At 53.9% G+C, this 22171-nt stretch overlaps 1 protein-coding gene across 4 annotated transcripts in view; it reads right to left on the bottom strand.

Moving 5' to 3' along the window:
- PPP1R13B (protein phosphatase 1 regulatory subunit 13B) overlaps nt 1–22171 on the bottom strand; it is an 87433-nt gene that overhangs the window by 24394 nt on the left and 40868 nt on the right. For all 4 annotated transcript variants that reach the window (XM_062181069.1, XM_062181066.1, XM_062181067.1 and 1 more), the window contains exons 2-4: nt 21278–21425; nt 13666–13785; nt 5664–5740 (exon numbers count right to left, since the gene is read on the bottom strand). In XM_062181069.1, coding sequence (XP_062037053.1) covers nt 5664–5740; nt 13666–13785; nt 21278–21425 — 345 coding nt within the window. The remainder of the gene's footprint in view (nt 1–5663; nt 5741–13665; nt 13786–21277; nt 21426–22171) is intronic.

Below are 22171 nucleotides of genomic sequence, written 5' to 3'. Positions count from 1 at the left end.
CCCAAGTGCTTGGGCCCCTGCACCCGCATGGGAGACTGGGAGGAGACTCCTGGCTCCTGGCTTCGGATCAGCGCAGCGCCGACCGTAGCAGCCATTTGGGGAGTGAACCAACAGAAGGAAGACCTTTCTCTCTGTCTCTCTCTCTCACTGTCTGTAACTCTACCTGTCAAATAAATAAAAAGGGGGGGGGGGGGCAGAAGGGGTGAAGGGAAGAGAAGGGAGAGGGAGGAGAGGGTAAAGGGGGGGGAGAGGGAGAATGAAGAGATGGAGGGGGGGAAAGGGAAAGGAGGGAGGAGAGGGAGAAAGACATCTTTCATCTGCTGGTTCAGTCCCCAAGTGGCCACAACGGCCAGGGCTGGGCCAGGCTGAAGCCAGGAGCTTCATCAGGGTCTTGCATACAGGAGGCAGGGGTCCAAGTATTCGGGCTGTCTTCTGTTGCTGTTCCCAGGCCATGAGCAGGGAGCTGAATCAGAAGTGGAATAGCCAGGACACAAACTAGTGCTGATAAGGGATGCTGGTGTCACAGGTGGCGAGTTTGCCCGCTATGCCACAACACCGGCCTCTGGGCTAATTTTAAAACCTCAAGTCTGATCACTTTTTGTGAGAGATGTGTCTCAAGAAATTTCTTTTCTTGGATAGCAATGATGTCCTTCCTCCTATAAGCTGGATGTTTAAGACTGCTATAAAGAGAGGCTAGAGTTGTGGTGTGGTGGGTAAAGCTGTAGCCTGCAATGCCAGTATCTCATATAGGCACTGGTTTGTGTCCTGGCTGTCCTTCCAATCCAGCACCCTGCTCATGACCTGAGAACAGCAGCAGCAGATGGCCCAAGTGCTTGGGCCCCGCCTCCCATGTGGGAGACCCAGGTGACACTCCCGGGCGACTTCAGCCTGGCCCAGCGCTGGCTGTTGTAGCCATCTGGGGGAGTGAACCAGTGGATGGAATCTCTCTGTCTCTCCCTCTTTCAAATAAATAAATATTTTGCTTGCCTTAAAGATCATTCTGCTAGCCGACGACAGCGCCTCTGGCGTATACGGTCATCTCAGAGGTTATGCGTCTTCTGAACTGTAGCCTGTAGGTAACTGGATACTGCCACCCTTTCCAACTGGATTTTCAAGTATTTTCCTTGAAGATCAGTCTTGGGTTCAAGTAGCTGTGGCTCTGCTGTGAAGCGCCGTGAAGGCTCTCCAGTGCAGCCTCGCTCCTTGAACACAGCCAGGACCGGGAGCAGCCCAGGCACAGCAGGGGCCGGCCCTCCCTGCAGGTACTCCAGCCCTGGCCTCTCCCCGCACCCCTTCCTTCCTGTCCCCACACTCCATGCCCTGTTCCCACCCCAGCACTGAAGCAACACCACAAAATGCCGTTTTATCCCACAAACTGAGTTACTAAATGATCAGGGTCCACCCCACCAATGTGGCAAAGTTCAGCATTCACACCCACTGCAGGAAGCTGGGACAGCAGGGCCCAGGTGCACAGAGAACAGTGACAATGACACGCACCCCACCTCCCGCAGAGCCACAAGTGGACACCAGGGGACTGCTGTCTCCAACAGCACAGCCAACAGGACAGCGACAGAGGTCACTGGGCAGGCACAGCAGGAAGGAAGCCACAGGGACCACAGAGGGAGAATGCTGCGATCCTGGCAGTGAGCAGCTCCAAGGCCAGCTTCTGCCCTACCGGCGTCCACGCGCCTGGACGCTGGCTCCCTGGAGCCACTGCCGCCGACTGAAGGAGGAAACACACCCCACCCAGAAGAGGGCAGTGGGAAAGCAGTGCTGAGCGAAGTGGGGGAAGACCCCAGGGTCAGCACCAGAGGCAGCCCTCCGTGAGCTCTGGGATCCGCAGAGGGTACAGGAGGAGCCCGTCTTGTGCCGCACCTGTGCGCCTCTAGGCAAGTCCCACCTGCATCCAGGCCTCAGAGCAGGCTCTGAGCAAAGCTCCAAGATCAACAGGCAGCCCACTCTGAAGAAGCCACACACGCAGGATTGAGGGGTTCTGACAGCCAGCCAGCAGCGGCAGGAACAGACTAGGGGGCTGCTAAGCGCAGAATGTGAAATAACTCATTGAATGTGTTTAAAGGAGATTTGGGAAAAAAATCAACTAAAACTTCAGGAGAGGGGCCACTGGGTAAAGCCACCACCTGCGGTGCCAGCATCCTATATGGGTGCTGGTTCGAGTCCCGGCTGCTCCATTTCTGATCCAGCTCTCTGCTATGGCCTGGGAAAGCAGTAGAAGATGGCCCAAATCCTTGGGCCCCTGCACCCACGTGGGAGACCTAGAAGAAGCTCCTGGCTCCTGGCTCCTGGCTTGACGCAGCTCTGGCTGTTGCAGCCATTCAGGGAGTGAACCAGCCAATTGAAGATCTTTCTGTCTCTCCCTCTCAAATAAATAAAATGTTTTTTAAAAAATAACAATGCTTCCAGAAATACACTCTCACATTTGTGGTCAGTTCATCTGACAAAGATGGCAAGACAATTCCACAGGAAAAGAATGTTCTTTTGGGGGCCAACGTTGTTATGCCGCAGAACAAGCTGCCACCTACGTGGTCGGCATCCCCTATGAGAGGCAGTTCCAGTCCCGGCTCTTCTACTTCTGATCCAGCTCCCTGCTCGTGCACCTGGGAAAGCAGTGGAGATGGCCCAAGTGCCATGGGGCAGATCTGGACGGCAGCTCCAGGCTCCTGGCTTCAGCCTGGCCTAGTGCCAGCCACTGCAGCCACATGGGGAGCGAACCAGTACATGGAAGTTCTCTCTCTCTGTCTCTCCCTGTCTCTGTAACTCTGCCTTTCAAATAAATAACTAAATCTAAAAAAGAAAAAAAAAAAAAAAGAGTAGTCTTCTCATCAAATGGTGTTGGGATAACTGGATACTTCCATAAAAGGATGAACTGGGATCCCCACCTCCCACCACACACAACGTTAACTTAACAAAATTTAAGACGTAAACCTAAGAAGCGCTCGCACGAAAGCTGAGGGATTGCCTGGACGCACAGGACTAAAAGCTGACTGAGACTCTCACATGGCCGGCCGAGAGGAAGGGAGGGGGCCCTGCCTTTCCCCGGCTGCACGTCGGCACCGGACACTGAGTGCTGCCAGCCCTCCCAGCTGCCTCCGCGTGCAGATTAGCCAGACTTGCTGACCGGCAGTTCTGCAGATCTCTGAGAGCCACGCCCGCCCCAGCCTCCTGCTCACTGAGGGCTGAGTGCAGGGCCAGCCCTCCCAGCTGGCTGCTGCTGCTTCTCACCTCCCACCCCGAGGCAGAAGGTTCCGTCATGATTCTACAGCCAGGAACACACACACGTTTCTGGGGAACGATGTGCTGACCGCCTCAAACTTAAAACGAATGCAGGGCCGGTGCTGTGGCTTAACAGGCTAATCCTCCGCCTTGCAGCGCCAACACACCGGGTTCTAGTCCCGGTTGGGGCACCGGATTCTATCCCGGTTGCCCCTCTTCCAGGCCAGCTCTCTGCTATGGCCCGGGAAGGCAGTGGAGGATGGCCCAAGTGCTTGGGCCCTGCACCCACATGGGAGACCAGGAGAAGCACCTGGCTCCTGGCTTCGGATCAGCGAGATGAGCCGGCCACAGCGGCCATTGGAGGTTGAACCAATGGCAAAAAGGAAGACCTTTCTCTCTGTCTCTGTCTCTCACTATCCATTCTGCCTGTCCAAAACAAACAAACAAACAAAAACGAATGCAAACGTGCTTTGTGGACAACAAAATGCTCGGAGGCGGCATGTGATCAGGCTGAGAGGCAGGCGTGTGCTCATAAACACGGGGCCTCTGTGATGCGCCGCGTCCAGCTCGGCCCTGGCTTCTCTAATTACAAGCTCACAGGAAGGGTACAAACGCAATCTTAATTCTGGGTTCAGTTTTGTTGGTCTTAAATGTATACATTATCTCCATGCTAACAAGAAATAATTTCATCAAGGAAGAAAACCAGACTCAACCAATCAAACCCGGTCCACCGCTCTGGTGCGGAACCCTCAGAACCACATACACCATCCCACCCACTCACGAGTTCCTCCAGGTAACAGCTCTGAATGCCTACTGCAGTGCACGCCTGTAACCTGGCAGTGAGAGGCAGTCACGGGGGGGGGAGGGGGGGGGGACGCCCCACCACGGGGGTCTGGGGCACTACTGCTTAGGGCTTCTGATCAGATCTGCCTGGTACACTCTCAGGAGCTCAACGTGCGGCCTGGACAGGTAGAGGAGAAGCCGGGGGCGAGGATGTATGGCATGGTGTGCAGGAACTGGAGCCTAGGGAAGAGACGCCGTCACCTGGAGTTGACGAGCATGTCTACCCAAGTGGCCCGAGGATCACAACACTGAAGCCAAACCAGAGAGAACAAACCCAGCATGCCGCACGGCTCTGCGGTGGACAGCAGCCACGCGGTCCAGAACAGTAAAGCTACAGCTCGCCGCAGACCGAGTACAGACGACTGACAGTCAACAGAACACAGACGCCATCCAGCCAGGCCACGAGCTCTCTGGCGCCCTGACAAAGCCGGAAGGGAAGGCTCCGTCCTCATTTTTCAAAGAGGGAGCCCAGGGACAGCAGACACAGGCACATCCGTCACAAAGGAGCTGCGGAACGAACCAGGACGGCGTCCCACCAGCAGACAGGGGGCCGGCGAGTCGTCCGGAGGCAGTGCTCTGCGTGGGCCTCCACATTGCACACCCGTGTTCCGCACTGCGTCTCACCCAGCGCCACGCCCACGTAGGGCGGAACCCGCCCAGGGTGATACACCCCATCAGTAGCAGAGCCAGAGAAAGAAAGCAACCACTCTTCCAGGCTTCACGAAACTTGCAAACAAAACTGGGCGGAACGCCCCAGCTGCTCACTCTCCCCACACACGCTGACATTTCCAACAACTGAGCCCTCCACGCCCTCCTCCTGAGCGCCACAGCCAACTCAACTCCACCCCAGAGACAACAGAGGCTGCTTCTCGCCCAGCCAACTCTTTTCCTTTAGATTCATTGATTTGAAAAGTAGAGTGACAGAAGAGGAGGAGAGACAGAGACAGAGACAGAGGCAGAGACAGCGGTATTCATTTATTTAAAAAGCAGAATGAGACAGAGATGAGGAGCCAGGAGCCTCTTCCAGGTCCCCCACGTGGGTGCAGGGCCCAAGCACCTGGGCCTCCTCCGCTGCTTCCCCAGGCCACAGCAGGGAGCCGGAATGCAAGAGGGGCAGCCAGGACTCAGGAGGGGGGCAGGGGTAGCAGAGGCTCTGCCGCCACGCCACGCCACGCCACGCCACGCCACGCGCCGGTTCTTTGGCAGACTTCATCTCCACACCGACCTCGTCTTTCAAACTCGACACCGCACTGAGAGGCGAAGCCCATCTGCCTGCTCGGCTCTCAGTCCGGAGCAGTCGTCTGCTCCCACAGGGACAGCGCCTCAAGCCAGGTGTTGCACGACGCCCCAGCCCAGCCCAGCCCAGCCCAGCCCAGGCCCCTGCTCTGAGGGACAGTCCGTCTGGGTCATGGACCACCGCAGACTACAACCACACCGGGACTGCTTCCTTGTCAGTCTGTCAATGCTTTTAATATTCAACGGAAATGAACTATTTCCACTGCTAAAGTAATTCTTGAAAAGTAAATTACAATCCACACTCATTAACACCTGCAAAAAGCAATTAAAAACTCAGTTTGCTTTGCCCTTACCCCATTCTCTGTGCGCTTTTCTCCAGGGACGTTCATTACATTTCTTTGAGTTCTCTGCTCTTGGGTCTGACGGCCACCTAAAGAAAGACAAGGACCGAGATACTTCACACTGCAGAACCCGCGCTCACTGTGCGACACACACGGCACACTGCAGAACCCACGCTCACTGTGCGACACACACGGCACACTGGAGAACCCACACTCACTCCACGACACACACGGCACACTGGAGAACCCACACTCACTCCACGACACACACGGCGCACTGGAGAACCCACACTCACTCCACGACACACACGGCACACTGCAGAACCCACACTCACTCCACGACACACACGGCACACTGGAGAACCCACACTCACTCCACGACACACACGGCACACTGCAGAACCCACACTCACTCCACGACACACACGGCACACTGGAGAACCCACACTCACTCCACGACACACACGGCACACTGCAGAACCCACACTCACTCCACGACACACACGGCACACTGCAGAACCCACACTCACTCCACGACACACACGGCACACTGCAGAACCCACACTCACTCCACGACACACACGGCACACTGGAGAACCCACACTCACTCCACGACACACACGGCACACTGGAGAACCCACACTCACTCCACGACACACACGGCACACTGCAGAACCCACACTCACTCCACGACACACACGGCGCACTGGAGAACCCACACTCACTCCACGACACACACGGCGCACTGGAGAACCCACACTCACTCCACGACACACACGGCGCACTGGAGAACCCACACTCACTCCACGACACACACGGCACACTGCAGAACCCACACTCACTCCACGACACACACGGCACACTGCAGAACCCACACTCACTCCACGACACACACGGCACACTGGAGAACCCACACTCACTCCACGACACACACGGCACACTGGAGAACCCACACTCACTCCACGACACACACGGCACACTGCAGAACCCGCGCTCACTCCACGACACACATGGCGCACTCGACAGTGAAGCCCCAGGCCCAGAAAGTCAAGGGTCGGCACACTGAAAGAAAGTTTACAATTCATCTTTTTTTTTTTTTCCCCAAAGATTTATTTATTCATTTGAGAGCGCTTCCATCCACTGGTTGACTCCCCCATTGGCCACAACAGCCGGATGCGCCGATCCAAAGCCAGGAGCCAGGAGCTTCTTCTGGGTCTCCCATGCAGGTGTCGGGGCCCAAGGACTTGGGCCATCTTCTACTGCCTTCCCAGGCCACAGCAGAGCTGGATGGGAAGTGAGCAGCCAGGACTCAAATCAGCACCCACATGGGATGCCAGCACTGCAGGCAACAGCCCCACCCGCTACGCCACAGCACCGGTGTGGTGGAATGGGAAGGTGAGAAGGTCATGCCAAGATGGCTGCTGACAACAGAAACTGCCTGGCAACAGGCCGTGATTGGATGGCTTTGGAAACCACGTGACAACAGAGCCTGACAAGAGGCTGTGATTGGATGGTTTCAGAAACTGCCTGGCAACAGAGCCTGACTGGCAACAGGCTGTGATTGGATGGCTTTGGAAACTGCCTGGCAACAGGCTGTGATTGGTTAGGGCACAGACCGCCCCTTGACCAGATTGGCTACCTTGGCTATATAAGCTGCTGTAGCAACTGAAGTAAACGAGTCTGCAGGCTGCTTGCCTCAGGCCTGCTTTCACCTGACTCCACACCTCTTGTCCCCACCACACTCTTCCTCTCAGGAACGAACCCACTGCTACACACCAGCCCTCGCAATTCATATCTTAGACTTGAAGTTGTTCAAATGAAATCTTTTCAAAACATTCTCAGAATCTCGAAATTGACATCAGAAACCTTTGTAACACTTAAACATGGTAAAGAGGGATGGGTGTGAAGATGCCCACATCCCATAGTGGAGTACCTGGGATTGAGTCCTGGTCCCACTTCCCAGTAGCTTCCCAGCGACACACACCGGGGATCAACCAGTGACAGCTCAAGTGCTAGGGTCCCTGCCATCCACAGAGGAGGCCTGGATGGGGCTGCAGCCCCCTGGCTTCAGCCTGGCCCTCTCCTGGCTAATGAGAGAATCTGAGGAGTGAACCAGCAGATGGACAACCTCTGTCTGTCTAGTCTTTGTCTCTCCGTCATTCTGCCTTTCAAAAATGTAAATAAAAAAATTTTTAGAATTTTTTTGACAGAGTTAGAGAGAGAGAGAGAGAGAAAGGTCTTCCTTCCGTTAGTTCACCCCCCAAACAGTCGCAACAGTCGGAGCTGCGCTGATCTGAAGCCAGGAGCCAGGTGCCTCTTCCTGGTCTCCCACGCAGGTGCAGAGCTCAAGCACTTGGGCCATCCTCCACTGCCTTCCTGGCCCACAGCAGTGAGCTGGACTGGAAGAGGAGCAACCAGGACTAGAACCTGGCACCCATATGGGATGCCAGCACCACAGGCGGAGGATTAACCAAGTGAGCCATGGTGCCAGCCCTTGTAAATAAAAATTTAAAACTTCTATTTTGTTAGTTTTTTTACAAAAAGATTTTATTTAATTATTTGAGAGGTAGAGTTACAGACAGTGCGAGGGAGGGAGAGAGAGGTCTTTCTTCCATTGGTTCACTCCCCAAATGGCCGCAATGGCGAGAGTTATGCCAATCTGAAGCCAGGTGCTTCTTCCACGTCTCCCATGCGGGCGCAAGGGCCCAAGGACTTGGGCCATCTTCCACTGCTTTCCCAGGCCACATCAGAGAGCTGGATCAAAAGAGGAACAGCTGGGACTCGAACCGGCACCCATATGAGATGCTGGCACCACAGACGGAGGATTAACCTGCTGTGCCACAGTGCCAGCCTCTTGTTACAGTTTTGAAAAAACGGCAAAGAATGCAAATTCTACAATTAAAAATTAAAATTTCTCAAGAAGGTTTTTATATTTTAGGAGACTAAAATAAAACAAAATAGGGGTGGGCCTGTGATTAAGTGCGTTAACGTGCCACTCACAACACCCAGGTGGGCCGGAGCTTATCAGATGGGCCGGAGTCCCAGCTGATCAGCTTCCAATCCAGCTTCCTGGATTGCATCTGGGGAGGTCACGGATGATGGCCCAAGGACTTGGGGTCTGCCCCCAACATGTGAGACCTGGACCTTGTTCCCGGCTGCTGCTGTCAGCCTGGCTCAGCCCTAGCTGCAGCAGACGTATGAGGGGTAAACCAGCAGGCAGATTCCATACCCCCACCCCACCCTGAGAGCTACTCTACCTTTCAAATAAATAAGTGCATTTTTAAAAGTAGAAAATGAAAGCTAAACACTGATTTTTCACTAAAAGAGTTGAACCAGGGACACTACCTTAAATTTGGCATTTTTATAAACTCCCTGTGGTTTTGTAAAAACTAAAATTTTGTTTACAAAACATCAAATTTAAACAGAAAAATTCTCTGTAGGTCCCGTCATATTTTCCACATGACGCAAGATTCTACAGGCACAGCTCCAGGCTGCACAGACCCACGTCTGGGACCTGCTGCAGGCAGCTCCTCCCTGGTCCCAGCCCTGGCTCTCGGTGCCCGGTGACAACCATCACGCCAGAGTCTGCTGCACTCATGGCTTCCAAGGGGCCCGGACCTACTGTTCAAAACAGCTTCTTTGGAAATAGATATTTATTAAATTATTTAAAAGTTAAAAAAGCCTTCTTTTTCTTTCTTTTCTGTTTTATTACCTGGAAAATCTGGAAGTTAACACACTTTACAGATATATCACTCCACCTGAAACTACTCTCGAAGGAGGTGATATCGCTCCCAATGAGGCAAACACTGGATTCTGGGGGCAGTCTGAGGACAGGCAAGCATGACATGTCTAAAAGAGCCTCCCGGGGCTGGCATTGTGGTGCAGTGGGTAAAGCCCCTCCTACCACATGGGCATCCCATATGGGAGCCAGTTCGAGTCCTGGCTGCTCCACTTCCAATCCAGTTCCCTGCTAATACACCTGGGAAAGCAGCAGAGGATGGCCCAAGTGCTTAGGCCTCTGCCACCCTTGTAGGAGACCTGGAGGAAGCTCCTGGCTCCTGACTTCAGCCTGGCCACAGCCATCAAGGCCATTTGGGAAGTGAGCCAGCACTTGGAAGATCTTCATCTTCCTCTCCGTGTCTTTCTCTGTATCTCTGCCTTTAAAAAAAAAATATATATATATATATATATATATATATACACACACACATATGTATACATGTGACCATATATACACATAGTATTTTTGTATTTTTTTAAAGCCTCCTGGGGATGGGAAAGACGATCAGACCCTGACATCTGCCACCTCTAACAGCTCACAGGGCAAATTCCTGGTTATTTTTAGCATTTTCAAGGAATAAAGGAGTCAGGTTAGCTTAATTTTACTCAACTGCTACCTCTTCCATACAACCATCAGGAAGTCAGGACGGGGCTGGTGCTGTGGCGCAGTGAGTGAAGTTGCTGCCTGCGATGCCGGCATCCCATGTGTGCACCAGTTTAAGACCTGGCTGCTCTGCGCCCAATCTAGCTCCTTGCTAATGCACCTGGGAGGACAGTGGAGGATGTCCCAGGTGCTCGGGCCCCGTACCCACGCGGGAGACCCAGAAGGAGCTCCGGGCTCCTGGCTTCAGCCTGAGACCACTGCAGCCATCTGGGGAATGAACCAGTGGATGGAAGCTCTGTGTGTGTGTGTGTGTGTGTTCTTCCGTCTCTATAACTCTTTCAAATAAATACAAAAAAAAAAAAAAAAGAAGCCAGGATGGGATGCCATCGCATACATTAAAGTTAAACCAAGTTAAACCAAGTCCCACCTCCTCCTCGAGGGGAAGAAGGAAACCTGATGACCTGGCAGCTCGGAGAGAATCACAGACAGACAGCTTTCGGTGCATCTGCTATGCACCAAGCACTTCCCACGTACACCTCGTCAGCCCTCACCTCGCTATGGGCACTGTGCACGCAGACAGAGAAGGGATGTCCCCGGCCCTAAGTGAACAGTGCGCTGGGGACTGAAGCCGCGGCGCCTGCTAACTCACCACACGCGTGCAGGGCCTGCTCTGTGCTCTCCGCTGGCTGTGTGAGCTCCCGAGTGCAGCGAGCAGTAAGAGGGGACTGAGACGGACCTCGCTCGCTCGCCCTCCTCTTTGCTTCCGAGGACGCAATTCTCACCTCTTAGTCAAGGGGTGGCTTCTACCTCCTGTCACGTCCTGTAGCCCTACACACAGCGTTTACCCAAACACAATCTCCTTCCAATAAGACTCAGCAGTGGTAGTAGTCTTGCCCTCGGCAAGAAACCCGAGTCTGGGTCCTGCACGGGGTGGGAGACACGTCTGTGAGCAGAGCAGGAGCCCCCCAGGGAACAGAGGCCGAAGCCAGTGTTCTCTCCATCACCTCCTCCGCCAGCTGCGGTGGGTGGGATGCCATCAGCACAGGCAGAGAAGGGGGCCCTGGCACATCACAGCAGTGGGAGGCGGATTCTGAGCGAGGGCCAGAGAGGGGGCAGAGACAGAGTCAATGACAACTCAACTCACTCTGAGGGCTGGGGGGCCACAGGTTCTCCAGTCTTCACCTACCTCCTGCACCAGCCCCGGTCAGGAAGGCAGGTCCCTGTGGCCTCATACCTCCCTGGGGGTCACCCCAACACCTGCCAGGATCTAGAGGCTCTGCCCTCTCCCCTGGAGACCCCATTCTTCTTGGTGCTCTGCTGTGTCCACATGGGTGGTCGCCCACTGGGCCCGTTCACCACACACACACACACACACACTGCGGCCTTCCCTATAACCTTGGATGGTTCTCTAAGACTCCTTTCCGATCTTTAACTTTGTGACGTGAGAAAGACAAAAACAAAAAACTTCTCTTGGGACACCAGGCTCCTGCAGGCACAGTCCATCACTGAAAGTGAACAAGGGTTTCTACTTGTGTGAGTACAGCAAGGGGACGGCGAGGTGGAGAGCTCAGCTCCGAGCAGTGGCTCGTCCACACCTAGGGACCTCCTTGGCAAGGGCTGTCCCTGTCCCAAGGATGTGGAGCTGAGCCTGGGGCCTCACAGCCCTCACTAAAGCCACTGGGGAGTGAAACCGAGACACAAGCATGTGCCGTGGGAACCACATGGGAGCAGAGAGTATGTCAAAGAAGAAAGCAGTGCATCCAAGGGGAAAGTGTCCTTCAGTACAGAACACAAAGGGTAACCGGGAATACAGTCTCCTTGCTACAAAAAGATCTCCTTTAAAATTCATTTAAGCACCAGAAATACCTGTAACCTTGTTAGGTAATGGTTCTCTTAGCTGTACAGTGTACACATGTTCAGAAAAAAAGATGCCTTTATTTCCCTTAAATTTTAATTCAAAAATACGTAGTGCATTCCCACAGCTCACGGTGGCCAGCTCTCCACCCAGTGTCTCATCCTTCCTTCCAAGGACGCGACACCTGCCCCACGGTCACCCTGCCCTGTCACACAAAAGGCACCACGCTGGGCTCACTGGGCGTGTCCAGGAGGGGTGCGGCCACAGGCACAGCTGAGCCGCTCACGCCCAGGCCCACTTTCAGGACAAACTCTCACAGCGAGACTGGTGGTTTCAGAGCTGTCTGCCGACTGCAGCCCACTCCGTGGTCCCGATCTCCAACACCTCAGTAGGAAGCAGCATCAGCACAGCTTCCCACGTGCTTCTGCAGGAGTACGCCTCGACACCCTGCAGGCACCCCAGGGCCCTGAGCCTCTCCCCTCTGGACCGGGTGGGCGCGCACCCCAGGGCCCTGAGCCTCTCCCCTCTGGACCGGGTGGGCGCGCACCCCAGGGCCCTGAGCGTCTCTCCCCTCTGGACCGGGTGGGCGCGCACCCCAGGGCCCTGAGCGTCTCTCCCCTCTGGACCGGGTGGGTGCGCGTCCTCCCCATCGTTGCACGGAGCTCTCTGCCATCAATCTTCCAGCACTCTCCACACGTCGGGGAAGCCGGGCTTCTGCAGCAGAGCGAGCAGTGCTGCCTCCGTTTCTACTTCCTCTTCTGACTCGGCTCAAGATGCTGACTGTGTGCCGACACCTGACTGTGTGCTGACATCTGTATTTGCTGTTGTTGTTGAACTCATTTGGGACCAGTGTTTGGCTCAGGGGTCAGGGAGCCCGGTGGGAACGCCTGCCTCCCCTATCAGCACGCCTGGGTTCAAGTCCCAGCTCTGCTCTTCGTTCCAGCTCCCTGCTAATGTGCACGCTGGGGGGCAGCAGGTGACGGCTTGAGTGGCCGGGCCCCGCCACAGGCCCAGAGACCTGTCCTGGCTCCCAGGCCCCTGCGCAGTGAACCCGGGGATGAGGGCTCTCTCATTCATTCATCAGTTTTGTCCTATGGGTTAGTGTTACAACTAGAAAGCCTTGTCCACTCTGTATTGGCTGTTTGTTGGGCAAGTAAAAAAAAATTTTTTTAAGATTTATTTATTTGAAAGGCAGAGGTATAGAGTCAGAGGCAGAGAAAGGTCTACCATTCACTGGTTCCCTCCCCAAATGGCCACAAAGGCAGAGCTGGGCTGATCCACAGCCAGAAGCCAGGAGCTTCCTACAAGTTTCCCCCGTGGGTGCAGGGCCCAAGCACTTGGGCCATCCTCCACTGCCCTCCCAGGCCACAGCAGAGAGCTGGATGGGAAGAGGAGCAGCCAGGACTTGAGCGGACACCCGTGTGGGATGCCGGCACTGCAGGTGGCAGCTTCAGCAGTTATGCTACAGAGCTGCTTCCCCAAGGATTTTCTAATTTTCATGTTTTTTATTTCGAAGACCTGTGTGTTTCAGCACCATGTTCCTGTCTATGCTGAGTGCCCTTCCTGACGGCCCTGGGCCCTGGGCCGGAAGGAGAGCCTGCTTCCCAGCGTGCTGTGACCTGCACTGTGTAGCCGAAGGCCGTAACCCCTGGCCTCCCTATCACAGGAGTGAAGGGGACGCGGTGGGTGTCTGTGTGTTAATTATTTTGACATGTATCCTTTTTTCCTAACATCTACAGCAAAATCAACAAACGAGGAAGAAAGCACTCATCTACCTTGTTCACTGCTCTCGGCAGGGGAGTCCTCGTGGCGCAGGAAAAACTTCACTTCTTCCCTCCGCGGCCCCCACTTCTGCAGGTGGTCGTACATCATGTGATCGAAGGGGATGGGACGCTCTAGGAGAAAGACCACATCTCACTCACTGCGGACCAAACCCCTCGCACAAGAACGCCCACACGCACACGTTCTAGAATTCAAAGACACCAGCACTGCCCTCCGACTCACTTCAGCAGAAGCAGGAGCGGGCACGCAAACAACTTGGGCAACGCTCAGCAAAACCACTGACAGCCTCGACGACGTCCAACACAGAGCAGCGCCGGCCAGGTCGGCCGAGTGTTCACTGACACCGCACCCGTGAGGCGGGCACTGCGGCGCAGCAGGTCAAGCCGCAGCCTGCAACGCCACCATGCCCTAGGAGTGCTGGTTTGAGTCCTGGCTGCTCCACTTCCGACCAGGCTGCCTGCTAATCCACCTGAGGAGGCTGTGGACCAGCAGATGCAAGACCTGGCCCTCTGTCACTCTGCCTGAACTCATTGTACCGCAACGACGGTCCCTGTTCTGCCATCAGGTAAATGAAAACAAACATTTTCAGTTACATTTGAAATGCACTTAGTTTTATTACTGAAGACTTCCTGTCCACCTTCCTACGTCAAATTGCCACATGTGACTTTTTGTTTAACATTTATTTACGGGGCTGGTGTTGTAGCACAGTAGGTGAGGCTGCTGCCTGTAGTGCTGGCATCCCATATGGCTGCTGGTTTGGGTCCCGCTACTGATCCAGCTCCCTGCAAATGCACCTGGGAAAGCAGCAGCAGACGGCCCAGGTCCTTGGGCCCTGCACACACGTGGGAGACCCGGAAGAAGCTCCTGGCTTCAGATCAGTCCAGCTCCAGCCGTTGCGGCCATTTGGGAAGTGACCAGCAGATGGAAGGTCTGTCTCTCCCTCTCTGTAGCTCTTTTAAATAAATACTAAATAGGGGCTGGTACTGTGGCTCAGCGGGTTAACGCCCTGGCCTGAAGTGCCAGCATCCCCTATGGATGCCAGTTCGAGTCCTGGCTGCTCCACTTCCTAGCTAGCTCTCTGCTATGGCCTGGGAAAGCAGTAGAGGATGGCTCAAGTGCTTGGGCCCCTACACACCCATGGGAGACACAGAAGAAGCTCCTGACTCTGGATGGGCGCAGCTCCGGCCGTCGCGGCCAATTGGGGAGTGAACCATCAGATGGAAGACCTCTCTCTCTCTCTGCCTCTCCTCTCTTTGTGTAACTCTGATTTTCAAGTAAAATAAATAAATCTTTAAAAAAATAAATACTAAAAGGCTGGCGCCGTGGCTCAATAGGCTAATCCTCTGCCTGCGGCGCTGGCACACTGGGTTCTAGTCCCGGTCAGGGCACCGACCCTGTCCCGGTTGCCCCTCTTCCAGGCCAGCTCTCTGCTGTGGCCCGGGAGGGCAGTGGAGGATGGCCCAAGTGCTTGGGCCCTGCACCCCATGGGAGACCAGGAGAAGCACTGGCTCCTGCCTTCAGATCAGCGCGGCGCGCCAGCTGCAGTGGCCATTGGAGGGTGAACCAACAGAAAAGGAAGACCTTTCTCCCTGTCTCTCTCTCTCACTGTCCACTCTGCCTGCCAAAAATTAAAAAAATAAATAAATAATGCTAAATAAATCTTTAAAAAATCAAACACCATGATTAAAAAAAAAAAAAAAAAAGAAGCAAGCAAGCCAGAAAAACAGAGGGGGATAGGGTAGGGGAGTAGGCGAGGAGGGGAGAGATCTTTCATGCACTGGTTCACTCCCCAGATAACCGTGGCAGCCAGGTCAGGGCCAGGCCAAAGAAAGGAGCCACAGACTCCATCCAGGTCTCCCAAGTAGCACCTGCTGCCCCCCCAGGCCAGGCTGCAAGCTGAACTGAAAGTGGAGGAGTTGGGACTCGAACTGGCACCGCAATAAGGGGTGGAGGTAACCGGGGCAGCGGCCTAACTCACTGTGCCACAGCACACAGCAAAGCCAACAGCGTCCCTCTTACCAGTCCTGAGAACACCACGTAACACAGGTATTAAGTTGACGAGGATGTCATGTTCGTGATGCTTTCCATTTCCTTTCCTGTGAGGAGCTCAGGGGCTGCATCCATTAGAAAAAAGCAACTCTGGGTTTGCCTCCCCTTAGCTGCCTCCAGCTCTGGAAATTCTGGATGCTAACAATTGACTGGTTGTACATATTGACAAGACCTGCTGTTCACTTTTACTGGGATCTTTTTTATTTGTACAGAAGTTTTAAAAATTTAAGTGTAAGCAGTTATCAATATTTTTTAAATATTTTTTTAAAAAGATTTATTTATTTATTTGAAAGTCAGAGCTACACAGAGAGAGACAGAGAGGCAGAGAGAGAGAGAGAGAGTCTTTCATCTGCTGGTTCACTCCCCAAATGGCCACAACGGCCGGAGCTGTGCCAATCTGAAGCCAGGAGCTTCTTCTGGGTCTCCCACGTGGGTGCAGGGGCCCAAGGACTTGGGCCATCTTCTACTGCTTTCCCAGGCCACAGCAGAGAGCTGGAGCATAAGAGGAGCAGCCGGGTCTCGAACCAGTGTCCATCTGAGATGCCAGCACTGCAGGCAGTGGCTTTACTTGCTACGCCACAGCGCTGGCTCCACCAATCTTTTCCAACTCTGAGTCTTTGTACAATAAATCCCTCTCTACTCCGAGATCAGAAAGAGATTCTCTTACGCTCTTTCCGTAAGTGTTGAAGTATTGCCTCTCACTGACTGTGGAACTTATTTCGTGTATGACATAAAGGTCTCATTCTATCTTTTCCATCAAGTACTTACTGAACAGTCCATCCTCTCCCTACAGCCCGTGCCCGCACCTCTAAGTAGGCCATGGGCACTTCTGGGCGTGTCCCCTACTCCAGGGGCTGTGCCTACACGGTGGACCTGGTGACTCCCCTTTCGTGCTAAGTCCTGCTCCCTGGTGGGCCAGGTCCCTACGTGGCTTGGTCCCAAGAATGTGCTGACATGTCTCAGCCCTTCGGTCTCGTATTACAGTATTTTAGGAGCAGCTTATCAAGATCTTTTTTTGCAAAATGCAGGACTTTGTCTGGAATCAGTTTATTAATAAATAAATTTGGAGAGATTCTGACATCGTGGTGATACTGATTAATGAACATAATTGTATATCTCCATTTTTAAAAAAAGATGTATTTTTTTATTTTTCATTTTAAAAGCAGACTGACAGAGAGAAGACGACACACAGAGAAAGGGAGGGAAGGAGAGAGAGAGACAAAGAGAGATTATCTTACATCCACTGGTTCACTCCCCAAATGGCCACAACAGAAACTTCCTCCAGGTCTCCCACACCGGTGCAAGGACTGAAGCACTTGGGCCAACCTCCACTGCTTTCCCAGGCCATTAGCAGGGAGCTGGATCAGAGTGGAGCAGCCAGGACCGGAACCAGCTCCGACGCGGATGCCGGACACGGAATGCCTGCATCACAGTGGTGGTGGCACCCACTTCCCCATTACGTTCAGGAACTTGTGCTCTTCAGCGATGGCTTTGAAAGCTTCACCACGGAGGTCTCACACACCTGAATTTACTCCTCCACACTTGGAGGATTTACACGTGCACATTCTACTTTAAAACAGCAATTATTTTACTTGGGAGTAACTTTAGATGATTAATGTTAGTATCTTTTTTAAAAGATCTGTTTTATTTATTTGAAAGAGTTAGAGAGAGAGAGAGAGAGAGAGAGAGAGAGAGAGAGAGAGAGACGTCTTCCATCCTCTGGTCCATTCCCCAAATGACCGCAATGGCCGGAGTTGAGCTGAGCTGATCCGAAGCCAGGAGCCAGGGGTTTCTTCTGGGTCTCCCACGGGGCGCAGGGGCCCAAGCACCCAGGCCATTTTCTGCTGCTTTCTTAGGCACATTATCAGGGAACTGGATCAAAGTGGAACAGCCAGGACTCAAACTGGCAACCATACGGTATGCCGGGTTGTAGGCCAGGGCATTAACCCACTGTGCCACAGCAGCAGCCCCTAATGTTAGTAGCTTATGTAAGGATGGTCTGTTTATCAACACTAAGAGGTGACACAGGTACCTGACTGCTGAATTCCCGGGCCTACTTGGATTTTACCAGCTCTGTTGCTAGATCTGACCCAGGAAACCACACGGCGTTCACATCATGTGTCCCTGGTCTTGGTCCTGTAACAGCTTCTCCAGCTTTGATTTTCAACAACCAGGACCGTTTGGGCAGTCCTGTAGGTATTCGGGAGAACGGCTCTGACTTGGCTTCTTGGTGCCCTTCTCACTTCCTGTCAGCGTGCCTGCTGTGACCAGGACACATCCCTGGCAACGTGGACCTCCGCCGCCCCGGGGGCTGCTGCCTGCCAGTCTCTGGGGGAGCTCCCTGAAGTCAGAAGGCGCAGCCCCGTGGAGAAGAGGGACTGAGCTCCCGGTCCTGAAGGTGGCGGATTCTCTGGGATCCTGTGTAAGGACCACTGTGCCTTCCTGCTCATCTCCTCCATCATTTGGGTCAGTCTGGCCTCCTGAACACTCAGCTTGAACTTCGGGACCATGCCCTGTCCGTGCTATGGTTCCTGCTCTGTGGCGCCTGCCCGGGCCCAGGGGCACCAAGGCTGCAGCTCAGGAGCGTGCACACGGCAAGGCTGGAGCGCCGGCCCTTAACCCGCGCTCCCCGGGGAGCTCTCACGTAGCAACAACGCTGACACACACGGCCGCCCCGCCCTTCCTGCTCTCCTCAAAGCCCCGTCTTTTCTCCTATCCTGCTGTGCGGGCTGGCAGCACCGAGGGGAAGCAGAGGCCCAGCCGGGGCTTCCGGGCCAGCGAGAGCTCTCACTGGGTCATCAGGACCACGAAGGGACGCCGCCTCCCTGCATGAGATGCCGACGGCGGAACCTCCAGCAGCCTCTTCTGGAACGAGCTTCACCGGGCCACGGTTTTCCAACGCGCTACAGAAATCCGTGGCTTAATACTTCCATATCTGGGTTTTTTGTGTAAGTGTAGTTTTTACAAAGGAGATGGAGTAATCGTTTGTGTTTTCACCACACCAGCCAGCTCATGATCACCCCGCGCTCATGTCTCTCCACAGACTTCTTAATGCTGCTACGAGGGGATTTTTTTATCATGAAGGAAAAAACCCCAATTCTTCAGCTATTACAGATTCACATTTATCTTAATATCGCTGTTGAAGATGCTTCGGAGAACTGTTAATACAAAACCACCTTCGCCCAGAAACCTGATCGGGCAGCAGCGCCTCACGTTGGCAGGACCCTCCCGCCTGTTCACTTTCTGAGGCTGTAAGGTGTTGCCTCAACAGCTCGCGATGGCAGGCTGCTATCCCCTGAAAATTGCAGAACTGCACCTGTTCAGAGCGAAACTGGCTTCCACCTTTCTTCTGCTCCTGCTCAGATTAACACAGAAGAAACTGCACGGGGCTCAGAAAATGCATCCAACGTCCACCTCTTCTTCCAGCGTCTAGGAGTTTCCACACTGACTGATTCTGCTCTCGGGAGACGTTGCAAAAGCTGCTTGCCAACCATCCGGTTCTGCAGTCTTTGGGGTCGGAAACCACAGATTCAATTTATTTCATGTGTTTTGGTTTAAGTTTCCTCTTTGTTTCCTCAGATACACTCTTTTCACAGCGTGTCTTACTTGCCAACATACAACACAGCTCATTTGCCACTTGCCATCCACCTGCACCTGCTACAACCTAAGTTCCACGGGAGCACGGATGTTCAGAGTCAAGGGCACCCAGTGGAGGACTTGCACAGAGAAGCACTCTCAGACGGCCCTGTGCGGCCTTGGGGCCACAATACTCACGCAAAAAATTATTACCTTTCATGCAAAAAAAAAAAATTACTATCTAAGAAAAAAAGAAGGTGGAGGCAGATAAGGAATTAAAAGTAATAACTGAGGGCCAGCGTGCTCAGGATCTGGAAGCAGAAAGCAGGACAGAACGCGCAGGCTCCACTGTGGCCCCTGAAGCACACAGGATGACGTCACAGCCTTCCTGCAGCTGTCGTCCGCGGACCACGGAGGCCCGGCCTTTTATTTATTTATTTTTTTTTTTTTTTAAAGATTTTATTTATTCATTTGACAGGTAGAGTTACAGTGAGAGGGAGAGACAGAGAGAGGTCTTCCATCTGCTGGTTCACTCCCCAAATGACTGGAACTGGGCCAATCCAAAGCCAGGAGCCTCCCCCAGGTCTCCCACGCGGGTGCAGGGGCCCAAGGCTTGGGCCATCCTCTGCTTTCCTGGGCCATAGCAGAGAGCTGGATCAGAAGAAGAGTCACTGGGACTAGAACCGGCGCCCACATGGGATGCCAGCGCCACAGCCGGAGGATTAACCTACTGCATCACAGCGCCGAAGGCCTGGCCTTCTAGTGCCTCCTTTGAGTATGGGTCCAACATTCACCACTTTCCAGCTCAGGTGACAAATGACAAACAAAATGTGACACACCAGACAATGGAGTAACATCCGCTCACAAAAAGGAATGGATTACTAACACATGCTCCAACGTGGATGAACCTCAAAACCATCACACTAGGTGCAAAAAGCCAGCCAGAGAGGGTCACACATCACACGACTCCATCTGTGAAATTCCAGGACAGGCAAGTCTGCACACAGAGAAAACCAGACTGTGGCCATCCAAGAATGGGGGCGGAGTCACCGCGGCATGCATTCTCAGAACTGACTGTGGGCCGGCTGCACTACTCTGGGCACAGTAACACCATGGAATCGTGGGTGTTGAATGGGTAAACTGTGTGGTATGTGAGTTTAATCTTAATAAGATTGCTAAAAAAAATAAAAAATAAAAGAACTTCAAGACCTAATTACTCCTGAGTACCCTCTAAATACCTCCATTTGGATGCCCATCTCATCATCGCCTCAAACTCAACTTGTTCCAACGGATGCTTCTCTCACTGTCCAGCACAGGCCCACAGGTGCCACACAGCTGCCACCTGCACTTCCTCCTCCACGCATCGCTTTCAGAATGCCAGCCCTCCCTTAAGACGTCCACACAGCCCCAGGGCAGGCACCGGCGGGAGAAGGCGGGAGAAGGCCCGGTCATTTGGGGAGTGCAGCGTGCCTGTGAAGGCCACCGCCCCGGGCAGCCCCGCAGGCCTTGCACGAGCTGGTCTGGCGTCAGTCTCACTGCTGCCGTCTCAACACCATGCCCTGGCTGTCTCACAGCACCCCATGCTCCTCCTCCACCTCTCCTGCCCTCGCACGGACCCCTGACGTGGCACACCCGGCCTATCTCCAGAGCCCAGCTCCTCCTCAGCGGTGCAGAACTCACTAACCACGCCGCTTCCACTGACCACCAACCCACAAACACCGGCTGACAAATCCCTTCACAGCCAGAACCATGGATGGAGGAGTCACTGGTCACAGGGTTTTGCACCGTGGAACACAGTCACGTCTCTGCCTTCATCGAGGCGTCCGAAGGGACAGGAAGGGCAGGCGGATAACCCGGCACGTGCCAGCACTGTGAGGTCTCAGAGCACCTGGCATGGTCCTGTCCCCTGTCCCACAGCAGCAGTGTCCATCTGATCGGCACAGAATGGCGGCACAGCCATCTCCGGAGCCCGGCACTCACCGCTCCCCCGCCACACCTCCGCTAGGTGGCAGCCGCCTTCTCCAGGCTCCTTGCAGAACTCCACAACATCCCGACAGGTTGTTTCTGGCGTGATGGGAACTTCTGTTAAAATCTGCTCGTTGTTGCTCAGGAACACGGTCAGTATCATCTGCGAGAGAAAAGATCAAAGCTGCAATCTCGAGTCGGCATCACAAGGCCACCACCCCGTAAAAGAGAAGCCGTCCTCTACCTTAGCCTCCCCTCCCCCGCAACACCCCAGCCCTCCCAAAACAAAATCCCTGCAGGATTAGTTTCTGGACATGGAAAAGCAGATGACGTCCATGTAGAATAAAGAAGACAAAGGAGGAAAACTCCAAGTGAGAACAGACCAAACCTATGAGACACCGTGCAGCCTGGGAACAGCGGCACCGGCACATAACCCAGTCCGGACCCAGCCCCACAGAAAGGTGAGTGACAAAGAGGCGCTTCAGCCCCAGGCAGGCAGGACCAAGGACACCTGAGCGATTAAAATACCCACACCTCCCACACGAGCATGTTTCTAACAGAGCAAACATTTAGGTGTACATCAGAAACAAAAAACTGAATAAAACTTGAGTAACTTATTTTTAAAAATCTTGGAGAAGGGGCTGGCATTGCAACACACTGGGTTAATCCACTGCCTGGGTTCTAGTCCCAGCTGCACCACTCTGACCCAGCTCCCTGCCAAAGTGCCCGGGAAAGCAGCAGAAGCACCCGCGCGGGAGACCCGGATGGAGCTCCAGCAGCACCATCTGGGGAGTGAACCAGAGGATGCAGGAGCACTCACATGCGCTCACACACACGTCTGCTCTGACGCTTTCAAATAAATCTTTTAAAAAAAAATAGGCAGAAAAATCCAGACATCATAAAACAAAA

The sequence above is a fragment of the Lepus europaeus genome, chromosome 22 (assembly GCF_033115175.1).
Source record: "Lepus europaeus isolate LE1 chromosome 22, mLepTim1.pri, whole genome shotgun sequence".
Lineage (NCBI taxonomy): Eukaryota > Metazoa > Chordata > Mammalia > Lagomorpha > Leporidae > Lepus > Lepus europaeus.
The sequence above is the reverse complement of the archived record's forward strand: the minus strand, read 5'-3'. Positions and strand labels throughout refer to the sequence as shown.